Source organism: Poromitra crassiceps, assembly GCF_964638095.1.
Source record: "Poromitra crassiceps genome assembly, chromosome: 12".
NCBI classification, from domain to species: domain Eukaryota; kingdom Metazoa; phylum Chordata; class Actinopteri; order Beryciformes; family Melamphaidae; genus Poromitra; species Poromitra crassiceps.
Window position 1 is genome coordinate 162,461 of NC_139632.1, and position 19,468 is coordinate 181,928.

The 19,468-nt window shown below is 41.7% G+C and overlaps 1 protein-coding gene across 1 annotated transcript in view; it reads left to right on the forward strand.

The window, feature by feature from the left end:
• The window catches only part of psmd1 (proteasome 26S subunit, non-ATPase 1), a 96,270-nt gene extending 80,122 nt beyond the window's left edge, over positions 1 to 16,148 (forward strand). Inside the window, exons 23-25 of the mRNA XM_083648151.1 lie at positions 3,924 to 4,103; positions 9,268 to 9,430; positions 15,969 to 16,148. Of these exons, the coding sequence (XP_083504277.1) occupies positions 3,924 to 4,103; positions 9,268 to 9,414 (327 nt within the window). The 3' untranslated portion in view covers positions 9,415 to 9,430; positions 15,969 to 16,148. The remainder of the gene's footprint in view (positions 1 to 3,923; positions 4,104 to 9,267; positions 9,431 to 15,968) is intronic.
• Positions 16,149 to 19,468: the final 3,320 nt, after the last annotated feature.

A 19,468-nucleotide genomic window follows, 5' to 3' on the forward strand; every position in this document is an offset into this window, starting at 1 on the left:
ATCCTTCCAAAATGTTTGTTTTGAGAGCACATAGGCTACCTCATTGAAGCGTTTCTTTACTCCATGTAGGCTATAGAGAGTGCAGCAGGAGTCTGTCTGATTGTGTGTACCTACGTGTGAGAGAGAGTTCACGTCTTTAAGGTTTATTACTCTGCGTTTTTTACTGCTCTAAATTATTTAATAATGTTGCTTTGTCATGTTCTGAGCCTGCCCCGCCCGCACCCGTGATATTTTCATAATTTGCCAACCCAGCCCGCCTGCGGGGCGGCCCAGCCCGCGGGACCCGGTGGGTTCTGGGTGACCCGCGCATCACTAGTGGGTAGGGAGACTTGCTAGGGGGTGTGTGTGTGTGTGTGGGGGGGGGGGGGGGGGGGGGGGGGGGCGCGTGTTAAGGGAAAGGGGTGGGGATAAGGAAAAGGGGCCATATTTTGGTGAAATTGGGTTGTTGCAGCTGCTAATAGTTATAGGATAAAGCAAAATTGGAGTAGGAACAGAAAATTGGAATATAAGCAATATAGCAATGGGGTTCATATACTGTACATGTATACGGTGTTATCATTCGAACATGTTAAGTCGAATGTATGTATGGACAGGAAAAGTATGAATTACAGCAATATTGGGGTGTGCAAAAGAAATAACAGTTTTGAAGATGGCATGAAGCAAAATATTTTTGGGAAGAAATGTTTTCCAATGTAAGAAAAATACACTATATATGTAAATATCTATATGATGCAATATACAATATTAAAAAAAATAACATATTTTAAATATATCCAATATGAAATTGGTGGCAAGCAGTAGGTTATTATGAGAATATGAAGAATTGTCAAGTAAAGACCAAGAAACAATAACTGGCAATAATAATAGCAATACAGGTCATCATCGTAATACCTTTTTAAACCACTTTTCAAAACTGTTACAAAGTTCTTTCAAAGTCACTAAATGGAAGCAAAAATATTATTTTTAGAGATTAATACGCTGATATGTGTATTAATATGGCAATATAATCATCCCCAAGGAGAACTCACACCTTTAACACTCCAACTCTCACATCCCAAACACACACACAGATTGAGAAATGGCAACAAAGGCACTATTGAATGTACCAAAACATTGAGGCTGCCGATAGCCAACATAAGTACTATCGACCTTTAAATACATACAGTCAGATGGTCTTCAATAACGCACATATAGTCAGGGCGAGCAGCTCTTTCAGCACAGAGTCTGTGCAGGAATCAAAGCCCTCACCTTGTCCCAAACAGCCAGACTGGCCTGGCCAAATAGAGATTCCATCACCGCTCTTGCACCTACAGAATCCACTCATCCAAAAGGGAGGGAGGGAGCACGGGGAGAGGTGATGGTCGGACTGCTCGTGTTCCCGAGCATCTCCAGAGGATGATGTCGTTGGCTCCTCTTGGAAATTTAAAACGAGTATTTCTTTATGGCCGGCTCCCTTGGCGCCTTTTGTCCTTCAGCGCTTTGTTTATCGCCCGTCCGCCATTCCCAGCGTCCGCTCGATAGCCCCACAAATCACCTGCCACCAAGGGCGCCAGCACACGAAAGGAGTGGATCACAACAGGGAGAAGAACTATAGTTATTATTACTCATAACTTAACTAAGAATCTCACATGTACTGTATAATGGAAAAATACCTTTGGAATAATAAGTGCTTTGGGTGAAACTCCTCATCGCTGTGAATGAGACGCAGGTTTCCTTAACTCTGAATAGAACTTATACTTTTTAAATGTTTATTTGCAGATACCATACAAATGACAAAACCCTTTAAAAAGCAAGAGAAAGGGAAAAAGTAATAAACTCTGTGAGTGAAAGAAACCTATAAAAACATAACAGCAAAAGATGGGAACAAAAATCCAGATGATAAACAATGACAGAAATTAATTTGACTACAGAAAGTAAATGACAATCACACCAAAACTCAACAAGGACAAGAACATACAGTACCTGCTAACACTCCTGATTTGCACGGGAGTCTCCCTATTTTAACCATTTCTCCTGCTGTGCTCCTGATTGGTAATTTATCTCATTAATCTCCCGATTTCAATCAAATGGCTCTTTTAAATTGAGTAAAGTATCTGCTATCACATGAAACTACATGGCCTAAGTAAAGTATCTGCTATCACATGAAACTACATGGCCTAAGTAAAGTATCCTCTATCACATGGAACTACATGGCCTAAGTAAAGTATCTATCACATGAAACTACATGGCCTAAGTAAAGTATCTATCACATGAAACTACATGGCCGAAGTAAAGTATCTATCACATGAAACTACATGGCCTAAGTAAAGTATCTATCACATGAAACTACATGGCCTAAGTAAAGTATCTGCTATCACATGAAACTACATGGCCTAAGTAAGGTATCTATCACATGAAACTACATGGCCTAAGTAAAGTATCTGCTATCACATGAAACTACATGGCCTAAGTAAAGTATCTATCACATGAAACTACATGGCCTAAGTAAAGTATCTGCTATCACATGAAACTACATGGCCTAAGTAAAGTATCTGCTATCACATGAAACTACATGGCCTAAGTAAAGTATCTGCTATCACATGAAACTACATGGCCTAAGTAAAGTATCTATCACATGAAACTACATGGCCTAAGTAAAGTATCTATCACATGAAACTACATGGCCTAAGTAAAATACCTGCTATCACATGAAACTACATGGCCTAAGTAAAGTATCTGCTATCACATGAAACTACATGGCCTAAGTAAAGTATCTGCTATCACATGAAACTACATGGCCTAAGTAAAGTATCTGCTATCACATGAAACTACATGGCCCAAGTAAAGTATCTGCTATCACATGAAACTACATGGCCTAAGTAAAGTATCTGCTATCACATGAAACTACATGGCCTAAGTAAAGTATCTGCTATCACATGAAACTACATGGCCTAAGTAAAGTATCTGCTATCACATGAAACTACATGGCCTAAGTAAAGTATCTGCTATCACATGAAACTACATGGCCTAAGTAAAGTATCTGCTATCACATGAAACTACATGGCCTAAGTAAAGTATCTGCTATCACATGAAACTACATGGCCTAAGTAAAGTATCTATCACATGAAACTACATGGCCTAAGTAAAGTATCTGCTATCACATGAAACTACATGGCCTAAGTAAAGTATCTGCTATCACATGAAACTACATGGCCTAAGTAAAGTATCTATCACATGAAACTACATGGCCTAAGTAAAGTATCTATCACATGAAACTACATGGCCTAAGTAAAGTATCTATCACATGAAACTACATGGCCTAAGGCAGAGGTTCTCAAATGTTTTTGGACCCCCTTACAAGATGGAAAATATACCAGACCCCCTCATTCTGATTTGTGATTTTGGGCTAAGCTTAATTGTTTCCACGGTAACGTGCTTGACTTTTCAATTTATAGGTTTGTTAGATTAGAATGTAATCCATGAACCATTTTAGATAAAGCATAAAGTAGTTTCGTTGAACTATGAAGCTTTTGCAAAAAATATATATACCGGTATATATTTTTTTATTCAACTGAAAACTTTTCGCAGACCCCCTGGCAAAGTGCCACAGACCCCTTGGGGTCCCCGGGCCCCCATTTGAGAACCACTGGCCTAAGGCATCCATTGGTACCAACCATGTCAGGAAGGGGGCTAAGGAATACTCCAAAGTTAGGCAGAATTTTTGCCAGGGGAAAAACTATTTTCAAAGGGGTCCCTTGACCTCTGACCTCAATATATCTGAATGGATGATTTTGCCCAAACCCCAGAAAATCTCCCTATGTTTCACAACCTAATGTTGGCAAGTTGCAAGAACGGTACAAAAACGAGTGTGGGGAAAGCTAATGCGTCAGAAAGAATGAGCCTGATGCAGTGCATGCTGATGGCCTGTGGGTTTGCTGTGGCAGGAGGTCCAGGAGGCTGAGAAGGAGAAGGAGAAGAAGGATGAGGAGAAGGAGAAAGAGAAGGAGAAGAAGAAGGAGCCAGAGCCCAGCTCCCAGCTGCTGGAGAACCCGGCCAGGGTGCTGCCTGCACAGCTCAAGGTCCTCAGCATGCCCGACACCTGCCGATATCAGCCCTTCAAACCGGTAAGTCACACCTCTGTCCTGCTGTCTGTCTCAAGGCAACATTATTTAGGAGGAGAACTTTCCAAAGTAATTTGTCGTAATGTGTTCTACAGAATAACAAAGGACATTCCAACCAAAATTCAGATCAATCACAATAGTGTGATTTTATTTCTAATGCTTTACAGATAACAAAGTCAAAAGTAACTAAAACAACAACTACGGTAATAAGTACTGTTTGGCTTTTTATTTTAGGGCCCTTCAAACTTAAACACATTTTTCCATTTCTTCTTCTGTTTTTGCATTTCAAAGTATCTTTTAGCTCTCACAGAGCTCTTGATACAAGAAATATCATTTTTGTAAGAGCTAAAAATGAGTTTTAGATGTACTTGAAAGCCCTAAACATTTTTTTAACATTTTAATTTTTTGTAAACCTTGCAGCAAAACAGGCTTGTGTTTTTAGTTATGGTGCAATAATAACAATTAAAAGAGCACAGTTCATCTAGAAGTTCTAGTCTTCAAGAATATGACTTTAATATGTTAAAAAAAAATAGTACATTTGAAGGACCCTACTATGCAACTCTGAGTCAGTGACTCTTCCACCCTAAAACACTGGTGATGTATTTTTCTTTTTCCTTCGAATAACTGACCAAAAAGACAACATCAGGTCATGTGAAGATATTTACAGCAGGAATGGAGTTTGATAGCAGCAACGATTCCAGCGATCATAAACATCAACAGTAAGCACCAGATGTTGGTGTCAGTCCCTCAGAATCAAAGAACAGGTTCTTCTGTCTTGAGCCGTCATTTTGCACCAACATGCAACAATCATACAACAATCAATCATACACGGAGAAATCATTGTAGATGCCTCAATGGACCAGAATGCAATGCGGCAGTAAGATGTGTTCTGACTCATGCCGGGCTCAAACTACACAAACTCAACCCGATATTAAAACGGTTTGGTCGCGGCCGACACAGTTACAGCGTCGGGCCCGAATATGAAGGTCGGAGAATGACGAACAGGCGTCTTTACGTCTTGTAGTGCGACATCATCAAAGACCACCCCGAGGAAAGGTCTAGCATGCCAGTCTGTTTGCTCCATCTGCTCCTACGAGGTGTTCCAGGACTGCCTTTTGACTTCAGCTTGAAGTGTGGCTTGTTTTCGGGGGGGCAGAGAGACAGAGCATCCCCAGTAACCATAGTAACTCACTCCTGGTTCCTGCGTGTGAGGAGAGGGAGAGATGCTGTAGGCTGCTGTGAAGAGCTGCTGAGGGCACTGAGCAGCATACAGGCAATGCGTGAAATATAGGCTACAAAATCTATTACATTGTAGGTTACAATAGACCGGGTATTGATAGATTTTGTAGCCTATATATTTCTCACTTTCGGCATGGTGCTGCTGTAGCGCTGTGCTGTCTGTCTTGTCTGCCCGTGCACGGTCAGTCCTCTTTTCGCTCCGTGAGTTTATCAGTTACAAATTTGTTTTTCACTGCGTGAGAAAATGGACTTGTATGTTGTTCCTACCTCCTTTCTGTGTGACACTAGTCGGCAGTCCTGGTCGGTATCAGACTTGTAGCGTTGCCACTCTCCTGTCTCACATGGTGACATTGTGAAAGACACAAATATTGCATGTTCTGATCCTGGCATAAGGGACAACTCACATTTTATCCACTGGGGGCTTTCTTGCTCTTACTGTTGCTTTTGCTCACTTCATCCACACATGGACTTTAACCCACAGCTGAATGCAGCAACTTAACAAGCTTTCTCTTGGGGGGGGGGGGGGGGGGGGGTCGTTGAAAGTCATTCTGGGAAATGTAGGAAATCATTGCGTAAGTAGAAGTAGACGAGGCAGGTTGAGGGAAAGTGAGTAAATGACAACACCAAATAGACAAATAACTCGGTGTAAAATATCCAACGGGGCATTTTAACTTTGAAATCAATCTTTCAGCCTCTCTCTCACTCTCGGTTGATTCTTGCCTCTGCTGGACATCTACCTCTGTCACCACACACACTCTCCACACACACACACACACACACACACACACACACACACACTCCCCACACACACACACTCCCCACTCCTCAGGCCTATAAACTGGCCCATTCCGGTCCTGCTGTCAAGTTTTCCACAGTAAATAGTAAGGAGATGTGCACTGCACTCATCCCGGACCTATAAAAGAGGAGTCGCTCCTCTGTTTGATTTAGGGATGCACCGATATGAAAATTTTGGCCGATGCCGATAACCGATATAAACATTGCTGTTATGGCCGATAACCGATATTTACCGATGTCGATATGATCTGTATAAAACCACATTTTTATGATCATCACATTTTGTACATACTGAAAAACACATGTTAACACTGAATTTGAAAAAGTTATGCATTTCTTTATTTGCAAAGCCTTTGGGAAAGCCCATAAATCATAGATTTACTGCATTATTTCATATCAATGTGAAGAATTTGGCTGATAATGATAACCGATATTAACATTGCAACATCTGACCGATACCGATATGACCGATATGTTAAAAAATCGGCCGATACTGGCCGATACCGATATGATTGCCGATATATCGTGCATCCCTAGTTTGATTCTTTGATCAACACTGTCTGGCTTATTGTTTCAAGTGCCACAATTGTCTTCTTCTTCTTCTTCTTCTTCTTCTGTTGTCTTTTTTCCATTCATAGATGTGGTTAATAAGTGAGAGAGTTCACAAGCTTTATCCTTAAATCTGTTCACTTCTGTTCACAAGTAGGGGTGGGACAAAATATCGATACCCACGTTATCGCGATATTTCCACCCGCGATACGTTATCGATACACTGGCGCCAAGTATCGATATGTTTATTTTTTTTATTTATTTTTTTTTATTTTTTTTTAATAAACAGGATAAAATATTATGCTGTGTGTGGTAGTTGAAACATAGTTTCAAGTTGACTTTATTTATGTTTGTAGTTGAAACAAAAACATAACTATTGTAGGCTACATGAATGGAAATGTTTGATCATTAATATCTACTTTTAGAAATTATATAGGTAGGTAGGTAGGTTATATAGGTTTTCTTGTTTTAATAGTAATAATAAAAAGACTTAATGTGTAACTTTTCCTCCGTGGTATCGAAAATGGTATGAGTGAGTGAGTGAACTCAGAGAGTTCATGTCAATTCTGCTAATAAATGCATAATACATGATTTTTTGCCTTCAGAGGTATTTTTTTCACTTGTTACACAGGTATCGTGATGTATCGTCTTCCAATATATCGCAGTATCGCAGTATCGCAGTATCGTGATATATCGTTATCGAGGGCCAAGTATCGTGACGATATCGTATCGTGAGCTACTCAGCGATTCCCACCCCTATTCACAAGAGGTCTATTAAAAGTAGATGGGACACTTTTAATTCATATGAAGTACCTGTCAATCACATTTCACTGGAGCTGAACTACTTCAATATCATCTTACCCTCAGGCCAAACTGCCATCATCACCTAAGCACATTAAACTGTTTGTTTTTTTTGCCTTTTACTTGCAATTAAACAAAACGGCACTTTCACTAAGCCTGCTCACTAGTTTACCCAGACTCCATCCCTCCGCCAATGCTTGGTTCAGTTTTTCCAACTATTGCATAAGCAGCAGTCCCATGTTGACAGTGGAGAGCGGGTGAGATTTAAACAATTGCGAGAGAGAGCAGCTTGTTCCATTGACTTGGGAGCGGGGGTATTTTTAAACCAGAGTTATGGCGCATTCCATTTGTATTGGGAGCTAGGAATCTACCAGTTGAGTCACACCGCACCTGAGTTGACCGCATTCCAGTAACACAGATGGGAAACCAGCCAGGCTTAGCTCTAGCCAGGCTAGCATTGTTAGCAATAACAGTTGATAACAACACATTTTGTGGTATTTTGTGCATACAAACACGATAGCAACATGTCCACAGATGGAAGTTAGACAGCACTGTGTCTGCTACTGATTTAATGAGACACAAATATGACGGAAGTAATAAACAATGCCTATGACATCATCAGTGGGACAAAAATGTAAACAGAACAGAGATTGCCCACTTGCTCCCTTTTGTGTGTGTGTGTGTGTGTGTGTGTGTGTGTGTGTGAGAGACCAGTTTATCAAAATATACTATTTGGAAATATTTAACGAGCAGCGAGGACTGAGAGCGCTGGCTGTGTGACCAGTCGGACTAGCTAGTATCTGTCAACCCTACTGACAGTGAGAAAACACTAACGTTAAATGCCGACCGGGTACAGCCATCGGCTCCTCGCAGTAGTAACAATATGAACATCTAACTGAAGTTGGCCGCAGTGTAGCTTCTGAATGTTGCCAAACTTCATTCATAGTGACGTTTTGTTTTGAAACTGGCCGCCAAACTAGCGCTGAACCGGTGGTTTCAGGGAGTCCAGCAGCGCTCCTGCCACTTCTCTCTTATACTAGCGTTGATGTTTGTTTGTTCCTCTGTCTGTAACACCCTCCCCGGACTGTAGGAGATTATGATTATGATCGATTTGATCTCCCCGAAGCAGCGACACTCTAAATACGGTATTCGGGACAACCGTAGATATATGTATATGTGACAAACAGTCAATATATTATTTTGGCCGGTAAAGAATATGCCTGGCGGGTGGATTTTTTCCATCTACCCGTCACCTGGCCGCTGAGTCAAAAAGTTAATTTCGGGCCATGACTGTGAAACCATGTTATCTTTGCCTAAGGTTATCATACCATCGAAGTCTCATACCGGCCCATGCCTACATTATAATTTGTGTAGGTAAATACATTGCACATTCATAAAACAAAAAAAATATATATAGATTTATCCGCTCTATCATAATACTACCTGGTATCGTGATACTTTGGCTGGTATAGTTTTGCAGGGTAAACTCTTTGTATCGTGACAACACTAATATATGGATATATGTATATGTGACACAAAAATGCTATTTATTATTTTGGACAGTAAAAAAAATATGCTTGGCGAGTGGATTTTGTGGATCTACCGGCCGGTGAGTCAAAAAGTAAATTTTGAGGTCTGATTACAAGGGGCGTTCCTGACCTTTGACCTTGTAAATTCCTAGTTCTCAATACAAATGGAACGCAACATCTCAAAGCAGGCGTTGGTAGAGCTGCACATGACACGGTGGCTCTGTGCTCTTGGTGACTTTCCTGTCTGTCCCCAGCTGACCACCGGGGGCATCATCATCATGAAGGACACCAGCGAGGAGGAGGAGGAGCTGGTGGAGCCTGTCTCAGCTCACGGCCCCAAGATCGAGGAAGAGGAGCAAGAGCCCGAGCCCCCAGAGCCCTTTGAGTATGTCGACGAGTAGAAGCACTGCCACTGAGGTACGTTTACCCACAGTCACACAAACCTCACTGAGGTACGTTTACCCACAGTCGCACAAACCTCACTGAGGTACGTTTACCCACAGTCACACAAACCTCACTGAGGTACGTTTACCCACAGTCACACAAACCTCACTGAGGTACGTTTACCCACAGTCTCACAAACCTCACTGAGGTACGTTTACCCACAGTCACACAAACCTCACTGAGGTATGTTTACCCACAGTCACACAAACCTCACTGAGGTACGTTTACCCACAGTCACACAAACCTCACTGAGGTACGTTTACCCACAGTCTCACAAACCTCACTGAGGTATGTTTACCCACAGTCTCACAAACCTCACTGAGGTACGTTTACCCACAGTCACACAAACCTCACTGAGGTAAGTTTACCCACAGTCACACAAACCTCACTGAGGTAAGTTTACCCACAGTCACACAAACCTCACTGAGGTATGTTTACCCACAGTCACACAAACCTCACTGAGGTAAGTTTACCCACAGTCAGACAAACCTCACTGAGGTAAGTTTACCCACAGTCACACAAACCTCACTGAGGTATGTTTACCCACCGTCACACAAACCTCACTGAGGTACGTTTACCCACAGTCACACAAACCTCACTGAGGTATGTTTACCCACAGTCACACAAACCTCACTGAGGTAAGTTTACCCACAGTCTCACAAACCTCACTGAGGTAAGTTTACCCACAGTCACACAAACCTCACTGAGGTAAGTTTACCCACAGTCACACAAACCTCACTGAGGTACGTTTACCCACAGTCACACAAACCTCACTGAGGTACGTTTACCCACAGTCACACAAACCTCACTGAGGTACGTTTACCCACAGTCACACAAACCTCACTGAGGTACGTTTACCCACAGTCGCACAAACCTCACTGAGGTACGTTTACCCACAGTCGCACAAACCTCACTGAGGTACGTTTACCCACAGTCGCACAAACCTCACTGAGGTATGTTTACCCACAGTCTCACAAACCTCACTGAGATACGTTTACCCACAGTCGCACAAACCCTGCCCCAGCCTTTCATCATTAGGCCACGGACCCCCATTTGATAAGGTTTTGTCCCAGGGCCCCCCATCTGATAAGATTTTTGCTTTTAGATGTTTTATTACAGAAAGTGTATGAAACCCATGACCAAAATAGTGAAACATTCTGTCATTGTGTTACTTATGGATAGAATTAAAGTGAAAATAAATTATTCCCCTTTTTGCTGGGGACCCCCTGGAAGGACCCCACTTTGAGAAGCACTGAGGTGCACATGACATGTACTTGTGACATCATGGATTTGAACCTGACATAAGAGCTTTATCACACATCATCCCATCCCTCACTCATTGCTCATCTTTCCACTGCAAATTCTACGATAAAGGATGACTGCAAAAAATGTATTGAATTATATTATCTAAAATCATATCTTAAGTCCAGCTCCTAATTTTAGGCTTGAATACAGTTAAATGGAGATAGAATATAGAAAAGATGGGAACCCCTGGTCTATGCTGTTGTTCCCAAGCCTAACCTAGTTTCACCCATCACTAACTGAGGAATGTAAACATCAAGCCTAACCTAGTTTCACTCATCACTAACTGAGGAATGTAAACATCAAGCCTAACCTAGTCTCACTCATCACTAACTGAGGAATGTAAACATCAAGCAGCAGCCTAACCTAGTTTCACTCATCACTAACTGAGGAATGTAAACATCAAGCCTAACCTATTTTCACTCATCACTAACTGAGGAATGTAAACATCAAGCCTAACCTAGTCTCACTCATCACTAACAGGAATGTAAACATTAGGCCTAACCTAGTTTCACTCATCACTAACTGAGGAATGTACACATCAAGTCTAACCTAGTTTCACTCATCACTAACTGAGGAATGTACACATCAAGTCTAACCTAGTCTCACTCATCACTAACAGGAATGTAAACATTAGGCCTAACCTAGTTTCACTCATCACTAACTGAGGAATGTACACATCAAGTCTAACCTAGTTTCACTCATCACTAACTGAGGAATGTACACATCAAGCAGCAGCCTAACCTAGTTTCACTCATCACTAACTGAGGAATGTAAACATTAGGCCTAACCTAGTTTCACTCATCATCACTAACTGAGGAATGTAAACATCAAGTCTAACCTAGTCTCACTCATCACTAACAGGAATGTAAACATTAGGCCTAACCTAGTTTCACTCATCACTAACTGAGGAATGTAAACATCAAGTCTAACCTAGTCTCACTCATCACTAACAGGAATGTAAACATTAGGCCTAACCTAGTTTCACTCATCACTAACTGAGGAATGTACACATCAAGTCTAACCTAGTTTCACTCATCACTAACTGAGGAATGTACACATCAAGCAGCAGCCTAACCTAGTTTCACTCATCACTAACTGAGGAATGTAAACATTAGGCCTAACCTAGTTTCACTCATCATCACTAACTGAGGAATGTAAACATCAAGTCTAACCTAGTCTCACTCATCACTAACAGGAATGTAAACATTAGGCCTAACCTAGTTTCACTCATCATCACTAACTGAGGAATGTAAACATCAAGTCTAACCTAGTCTCACTCATCACTAACAGGAATGTAAACATTAGGCCTAACCTAGTTTCACTCATCACTAACTGAGGAATGTAAACATCAAGTCTAACCTAGTCTCACTCAGGAATGTAAACATTAGGCCTAACCTAGTTTCACTCATCACTAACTGAGGAATGTACACATCAAGTCTAACCTAGTTTCACTCATCACTAACTGAGGAATGTAAACATCACTGCCATCGCTGAACGCTAGCTCAGAGGACAAACCTCCTCACTGTACACTCAATGACGCCAGATACTCAACCATTCCTGGCTCGTTGTTGTGTTTGTTTGGATTGGCTGCAGTCTGCCTCCCATGTAGGAACTCGCTGGTACGTGTGATGAGACAGATGAGGTGTCGGCCACCAAATTAGGGCTTCTTTACACAGTATGTCATCCCTTTATGAGGTTCAAGTGCAGTGCGACAAATTCAACAATGGCGGAGATCATAGTAAAGCTCATTTCATGGATTAGCTCTGTATGCGTCTGCAAATTGTACTGGTGGAAGAAGGCAGCAGGTTGGCCAAGTGGGGAGAATGACCATGTTGTTGTTGAAAGGTCAAAGGGTGCAGCTCTGTTTACTGCTCATAACATAAGTGGCAAATTGTTTTATGGATGCACGATGATGTCGGCATGTCATCAGTGTTGGCCGATAAAGGCTTTCAAATGAAAAATCGGCCTGAAATTAATATTTCTGCTGATATGACAGTCCGATAAAATGACGCTATAATATACCCACATGCTCGGTGCGTGACTACATGCTTGACGCCATGTCCTTGGGGCATTTTGAAAAGCATTATATTTATGTCTGCACCTGCCAGTGGGCCATCACAATAAGAGTAGGCATAAGGTGGGAAAGATGTGCACATTTCGGCACCGACAATCAGGCAAACGAGTTGGAAAACATCGGCATATCGGATATAAAAAAAATACAATATCGTGCATCCCTAAATTGTTCAGTTAAATTCATTATTTGTATTATTTGATTTGTTCAAAATCAGCTGAATGCACATCGGTTTTAAAGAGGCAGGGCTCCATTCAACTGGTGCATGTGTTCTTCAAGGAGTCTGGGTCAGACAATGATTTTAACTGCCGGAAATCTCAGTAACTGGCCAAGTAATTGTTTAGTGGTTGATATTGATCTTTGCAGATGGTAATTTTGTGCTATATGAGGCAGCAAAAATCTGACTTACTGTATGTTCCTCTTTAAAGCAGCCAGCTGTGTCAAGGGTCTAATAATGCGTTTACAGTGTTCTCACACTGCAGATTCATGGTACTCATGGTGCTGAAAGGGCATTCATTAAATAACATAGAGGACATGAGACATTTGATCATGACTCGAGGTCATTTGCATTTCACCTCAGACAGGACAGGACGCTGCTTTCAAGTCTTGACATTTACATAGGTTGTCTGTAATGCAAGGAAGCTTAATATCATCTAGTTACCTAACTGCAAGTAATTGACAGTGTGCGGGACTCCTCGCAATAAATTAGTATAAAACTGCATGGCTGATGGCTGTTTTCTCTAATGTTATTATAATCCAAACAGGTCGAGGCTTCACAGGCGAATGTTTCATTGTTACGCTTTTAATTTGAATGCGAAGAAGGGAAATGGTATGTGTGAATTGATAGAATTGACAGACCAGTGTCAATTCAATCTACTCAAACCATTTCCCGTTTCGGCCTTCAAATTGAAAGCGTGAAACCAAGCTAACGAGAACGTTGCATTTCACCAACAAATTTGTAACGTAACTTAAGCAATGACACAGCTTGTCATTTAATAAAGTACGGTTAAAACAAACTCCACTTACACTTGAAGGTCAAAGTGTGCATGGTATGGTTCCTCGGAAATGATCCATAACCAGGTACCTAGAAAGGTTGCAAATTCAGTGAACTTATGTATCAAACTGGTTTCAGACAGCCTAATTACAACTTCTTACCTAGAAATGCCACCTGCCACCATAGCAGGTTGAAGTTCGATCTAAACACAGAGTCGCTGTGCAAAAAGGGTCAGCAGCGCCTTTTTTGTCTCCGGAAACTTGCCAAATTCCAGGTAGACAAGACCTTGATGAAATTGTTCTACAGCGCCTTCATTGAATCGGTGATCACCTTCTCTATTGCTTGCTGGTATGGCAGCCTCGACATCAAGAATAGGAACTCCCTAGGGAGAATCGTGAAAACGGCTTCTAAAATAGCCGGAATCCATTTTAGGAGCCTAGACCACATTTTCAACTTGCAGTTGCTGAAAAAAGCAAGGGCTATCTGCTCAGACAATGCCCATCCGCTGTGCTCTGAATATGAGCTGCTTCCATCTGGCCTTCGTCTTCGTGCTCCCTTGGCCAAGAAAAATAGATATAGGAATTCCTTTGTGCCTGCTTCGATTCGAGCTTTAAATGCTACTTAAGAGAATATACAGTAATGTAACATCTATTTGATGTTTTTATTTATTTGTGTTCTCCTATACAATAGTTATATTGTAGCATTTTCTTTCTGTAATATGTAGCGCTGTGTGGCTAAGTCTCCTTCTTAAGCTGTGTTCACACCGAGATATTTATTTTTCGCTCTGTCGCTCAAGTCAACCCTTTGGAATCGCTCTGTCGCTCTGTTTAAATCGCTCATCAACAGGCACACGAAATGACGGACATGTGGGGGATATAACGTTACGCAATGTCATGCTGTTTGTCCACTACGAGCCACCGTCATTGTTTACAAGCTAAGCCTATCAGCGTGCTCCTAATGCGAGCTGCATACCGGTAGTACAGACTTCACTTCATGTCAGCTGTCAGGCTGTCAATGCGGTTTGTTGCCACACAATAAACCAGCGGTTTGTTCCAAGCCAGAGTGATCCTTGACTCGCTCTCACAGCAGCCAATCAGCATTGAACAGCGAGCGACTGATGCCAGCGTATTTTCGCTCGAGTTGGAATATTTCATCTTGAGCGACGAGCGTATTTTCTCCCTGTCGCTCTGTCTCTGCCGCTTGGACGCCCAGCGATTATTCTCCCAGGCGAATATACGCTCAATCGCTCGTTTGCATTGACTTTGTATGTAAACTCGACGCCAGCGACCAACTTTAATAGGTCGGTGTGAACGCACCTTTAGACTGCCTTGCATTTTGCACTTATCATATTTGCACTTATCGGCCTCTAATGCACTTTAAACTACACTGGCACTTTTGAACTGAACTTACTTTGCACTATGTCGTGGTCTATTGTGTCTCCATTTTGTTTTTATGGTTTTATGGTCTTTTATGGTTTTTATGGTCTATTTGTGTCTGCACTTTGTTTTCATGTTTTTATTTCGAGCCTTGTGTGATTTTTTGACTGTTTTGTTTTTTGCTCTGCTGCAACCCAAAGTGCCCTTCTGGGACATATGAATAAACTTGAACTTGAACTTGAACACCTATATAGCTCGTTCACTTGAGAATCATAGACTTGCTAGAAAGATGAACATTTCGCCAGGGGCGCTGCTTGATGACATCACTAGCTTGACTGTACAGTATAGTGGAGTAAAGGCTAGTTAATTGTTACTCGTAAGGATTTAGAATTCTAACAGGCTCACAGCATATATATATATATATATATATATGTGCTGTTGTGTTTCTGACTTGGTTTTGATTAATCAAAAAAAAGTCCTTCTTACCACTGTACTGTACAGTCAACCTACAGTACATGTAGTGACATCTTCTAGCAGCGCCCTAGCTGGCGATAAACTGAAATGTTCATCTTTCTAGCAAATCTAGGTACATCTCAAACTTGAAAGCAGTGTCCTGTCTTGTCTAAATGAAAATGAACTAGTCATCTGATCAAATGTTCCATGTCCTCTTTAAGTGCTTGGAAGATGTTTCCTGATTGGAGTGGGTTTTGTGTGGATTGCTCAAGTAAAGTCCATCAGTTCTAACCAGTGTTTCCCTCTCCTCAGGTGGCGTCCCCAGGCATCAGAAGAACTGAGATCCCAGCATGTCTCCCCTCTGTCTGTCTCCCTCCCCTCCCCTTTCTTTCTTTTACACGTTCCTTCCCTGTCCTGGCCCCTCCTTTGTCAGACAGGGAATGTTTTACATTCTCTTGTTAAAATGGTATAATTTTCTGTCCGTACAATAAAAAAAAGACATATTAGAGACCTGGAGCACGTGTGTTTATTTTAGTTGCCATATTTCACTAGGTGGGCATTGAGGAATCTCTCTCTAATCCCAGACATTTAGACTGGTTTACATTCTCAGCACTTAAAGCAACAGCCTGTGTGGATCAGCACCTCGATACAGGAGACTGAATATCAAAAGTCTGCATGAAACACTGAACAACACACCACACACCTGCCTTCAGGCAAGCAGGAATAGATTTTGGGTTTAGATTGCATATAAAGAAACCATTCTGTCCTTAAATGCCACTAAAATAAATACAGTCCACGTTTGTAACAACTGTCATTTTGGCAGGACAGTAGATACAACACAAGTAATTTTTCAACCACTTAAAGGTGCAGGGTGGATTGTATTTCTCAATTTCTTTCTATAATTTTAACAACGGGCCTATTATGTAAAGTTCTGTGGTATCTAAAGATAATCTTGCCTTGACTTTTTCTTTTAAATCTACCCTCCACTGGAGTAAAGACTTTGCAGAAACCCAGCTGTGAGTTGAAGAAGGATGACTTCAGTAGGAAGACTCCTGATGTAATTGAGGTTAAGTGGCCCATGCTGTTTATTCCTCTCAACACTTGCTTTTGGTTTGTTTTGTTTTCGAAAGCCTGCCGTTTTACAGGCTGCAAAACACCAGGTGGGCATTGAAGTTCTAGGGGAGCGTTTGATATTTGACCCCAGAGGCAGCGTTTATAGTGTATCCCTCTTTTTTATCATGGCCATCTGGGGAAAAGATGATCTTCATGTGAAAGTCTTGTCACGAAGAAGCAAAGCTGCAACAGTCAAATCAACGATGACGTAAATAAAAACCATGGCCTCCAGCTGATGATTATCACAAGGCAAACATTCACACAAATCAATGATATGGTGAGAAAAGCTTCACATCGTCACCTCAAAACAAACATTTACTCATAGACTTCATTTAAACTTCAAGCATTTGGCTGACACACTTTTGCCTGGAATGACGGAAAATTAAAACTCCTCCATCCCCAACATCACACAGTAAGGAATGTGATGAAGTGTCGGCCACAGAGCTCAATGTCAAGTATTCCTGTGAGTGGAGAATGATCATTGGCACATTTCATAATATAGCAGCCATCAACATCGATGTTGCTGTCATATATACAATTTCTTGTGTGTGTGTGTTCTTTCAGTTTGTATTCTGTTTAAATGTTTTCTATCCATTATTGTATTATGTTACAGAAACATGAAAATAAAGATTTTGGTCATAAAAAACAATTAATACATGATCATTCTTGGTAACAGGTGTATTTGTTGCTCTGAACTTGCAGGCAGTCTAGGACTTGAACGCTTAATACATGCAACACTTGAGAAGGACCTCAGCCAAACGTCTTCAAATAATGTATGTGATGTAAACATACAAGGCCACTGTGCAGCCGAGCCCATAGCTCGGCCTCGCCTGCCCTATTAGCGTGTGTGTGTGTGTTGCTCACTAAATGTTATTGCATCAGTGATGTCACAATGTGTGTGTGTGTGTCTGTGCCCCATTATGATATCACTGATGACATCAATGTGTGTGTGCCCCCTATGACATCACTGATCAGTCTTGTCACCAGGGTGGCCTCCATTGCACCTCCGGCTGTGATGCCCTGAGATCCCTATTAAGGCCACCTTGGCAGTGCCCTGCTACCAGCCTGCTACTGTCAGTTGCTTTAAAAGCATCAGTGGTCTCAGTGTAGCCTCGGCAAAGGATGTATCATTGAATCATTTTAAGACACATTTCAGAAAGAAATTGCTCTTCATGATGTGACGTCAATAGAGTAATGGCCTTTACCCTAAAAAAAATTGATGGCGAAGGCCAGATGGCCTTGCCCCTAAAATGATTAAATTCTCACCCGGCTTGTCAGAATGCCTCCTTGTATGTGTGTGACATCACTAAACCTCCTTGTTTGTGTGTGCGCCCTTATGACATCATCACTGATGATGTCAAAAGTGAAGCGATAGCTCAGGATTCTGTTCTATTTTCCAAGCTTGCAGCACGCTGAACCCGAGCCGCCAGGCATGAAGTCAATGCAAGTTGCGGACGGGGGCAAGGTGCGCCGAGCGAGGAGAGCTGAGGAAAAGAGAGTGCTTCTTGTGTGACCGGTTTAGCGTGACACTCAGCTTCAGCGTGGCTTTGGCGTATGGTGTGAACAAAGGCTTAAGTTTACATCAGCCCTATGACATCATCAGCGATGTCATAAGATGGGTGCTCTTATGACATCACTGAAGTCAGAGATGTCAATGACAGTGGGACAAAAAATTGAACGTGTAGCAGCTAGCCTGGTAAACCAGCCCGTCACGTGTAGCAGCTAGCCTGGTAAACCAGCCCGTCACGTCAACTCACATCTCATTTGGTGAAATGTGAGTTCATGTGACGGGCTGGTTTACCAGGCTAGATAGCAGCTGCTTAAGGCAGCCAATCCTTGCAACATGCCCCGCCCATCACAACCATGTGGCTTCCATGCTCAGTATATATATATATGTATATATATATATATATATATATATATATATATATATATATATATATATATATATATATATATACATATGTGTGTGCTTCCTCATAGCACCTCCTCGTTGGAGATGTACAGTATATTCCTGCAACTTCGTTGAGGTTGAGGATGGTGTGTTGGTGAAAGCACTCTAGCAGGCACCCCTGTTTCCTCAATAAGATCCATTTCTCTGCTCAATATACTGTAGGAGTGTGGGGACTACAACCACTCTGTATACCTTTAGCTTCATGGAGTGGTGCAGAGGAGTGGTCTTGCACACTCTCTTAGCAAAGCGCCTGAAGGAGCTGCTCATGTGAGCGATCAAGGTGAAAAGATGTCACTACACCCTGTTTTTAGCAATATAGCCATGTGCACCTGGAACCTCACGTCTTCATCTTCTTCTCATAGCTCCAGCACCTGTGCAGATTCCAGCTAAGAACAGGGTACTAAATGACATCTTTTCAAGTTGGCATCTCAGGGCTTGTGGAGACTTGGATTACGCCGGCAAGTACCTCATAGAACCCCACATCAAAGAATCCTAAAACTATCCCTTTAAGACAATAACATACATCAGTTATGACTTATTTGGATAGATCTAAAAGACTAAAGTGGGGAGTGTTGGATGGTGGGAGTGACTTGGTGAGGAGCAGATCTTTCTTATCCTATGTTTTGAAGAAAAATGTGTACTATCTGTGTGTATCAAAAATGCTACCCAATAAACACAAATGAGTCTTATGAAAAAGGTGTTGTTGGTTCATAAGGCCTGAGAAAGGTCGAGTGGATCAATTTAC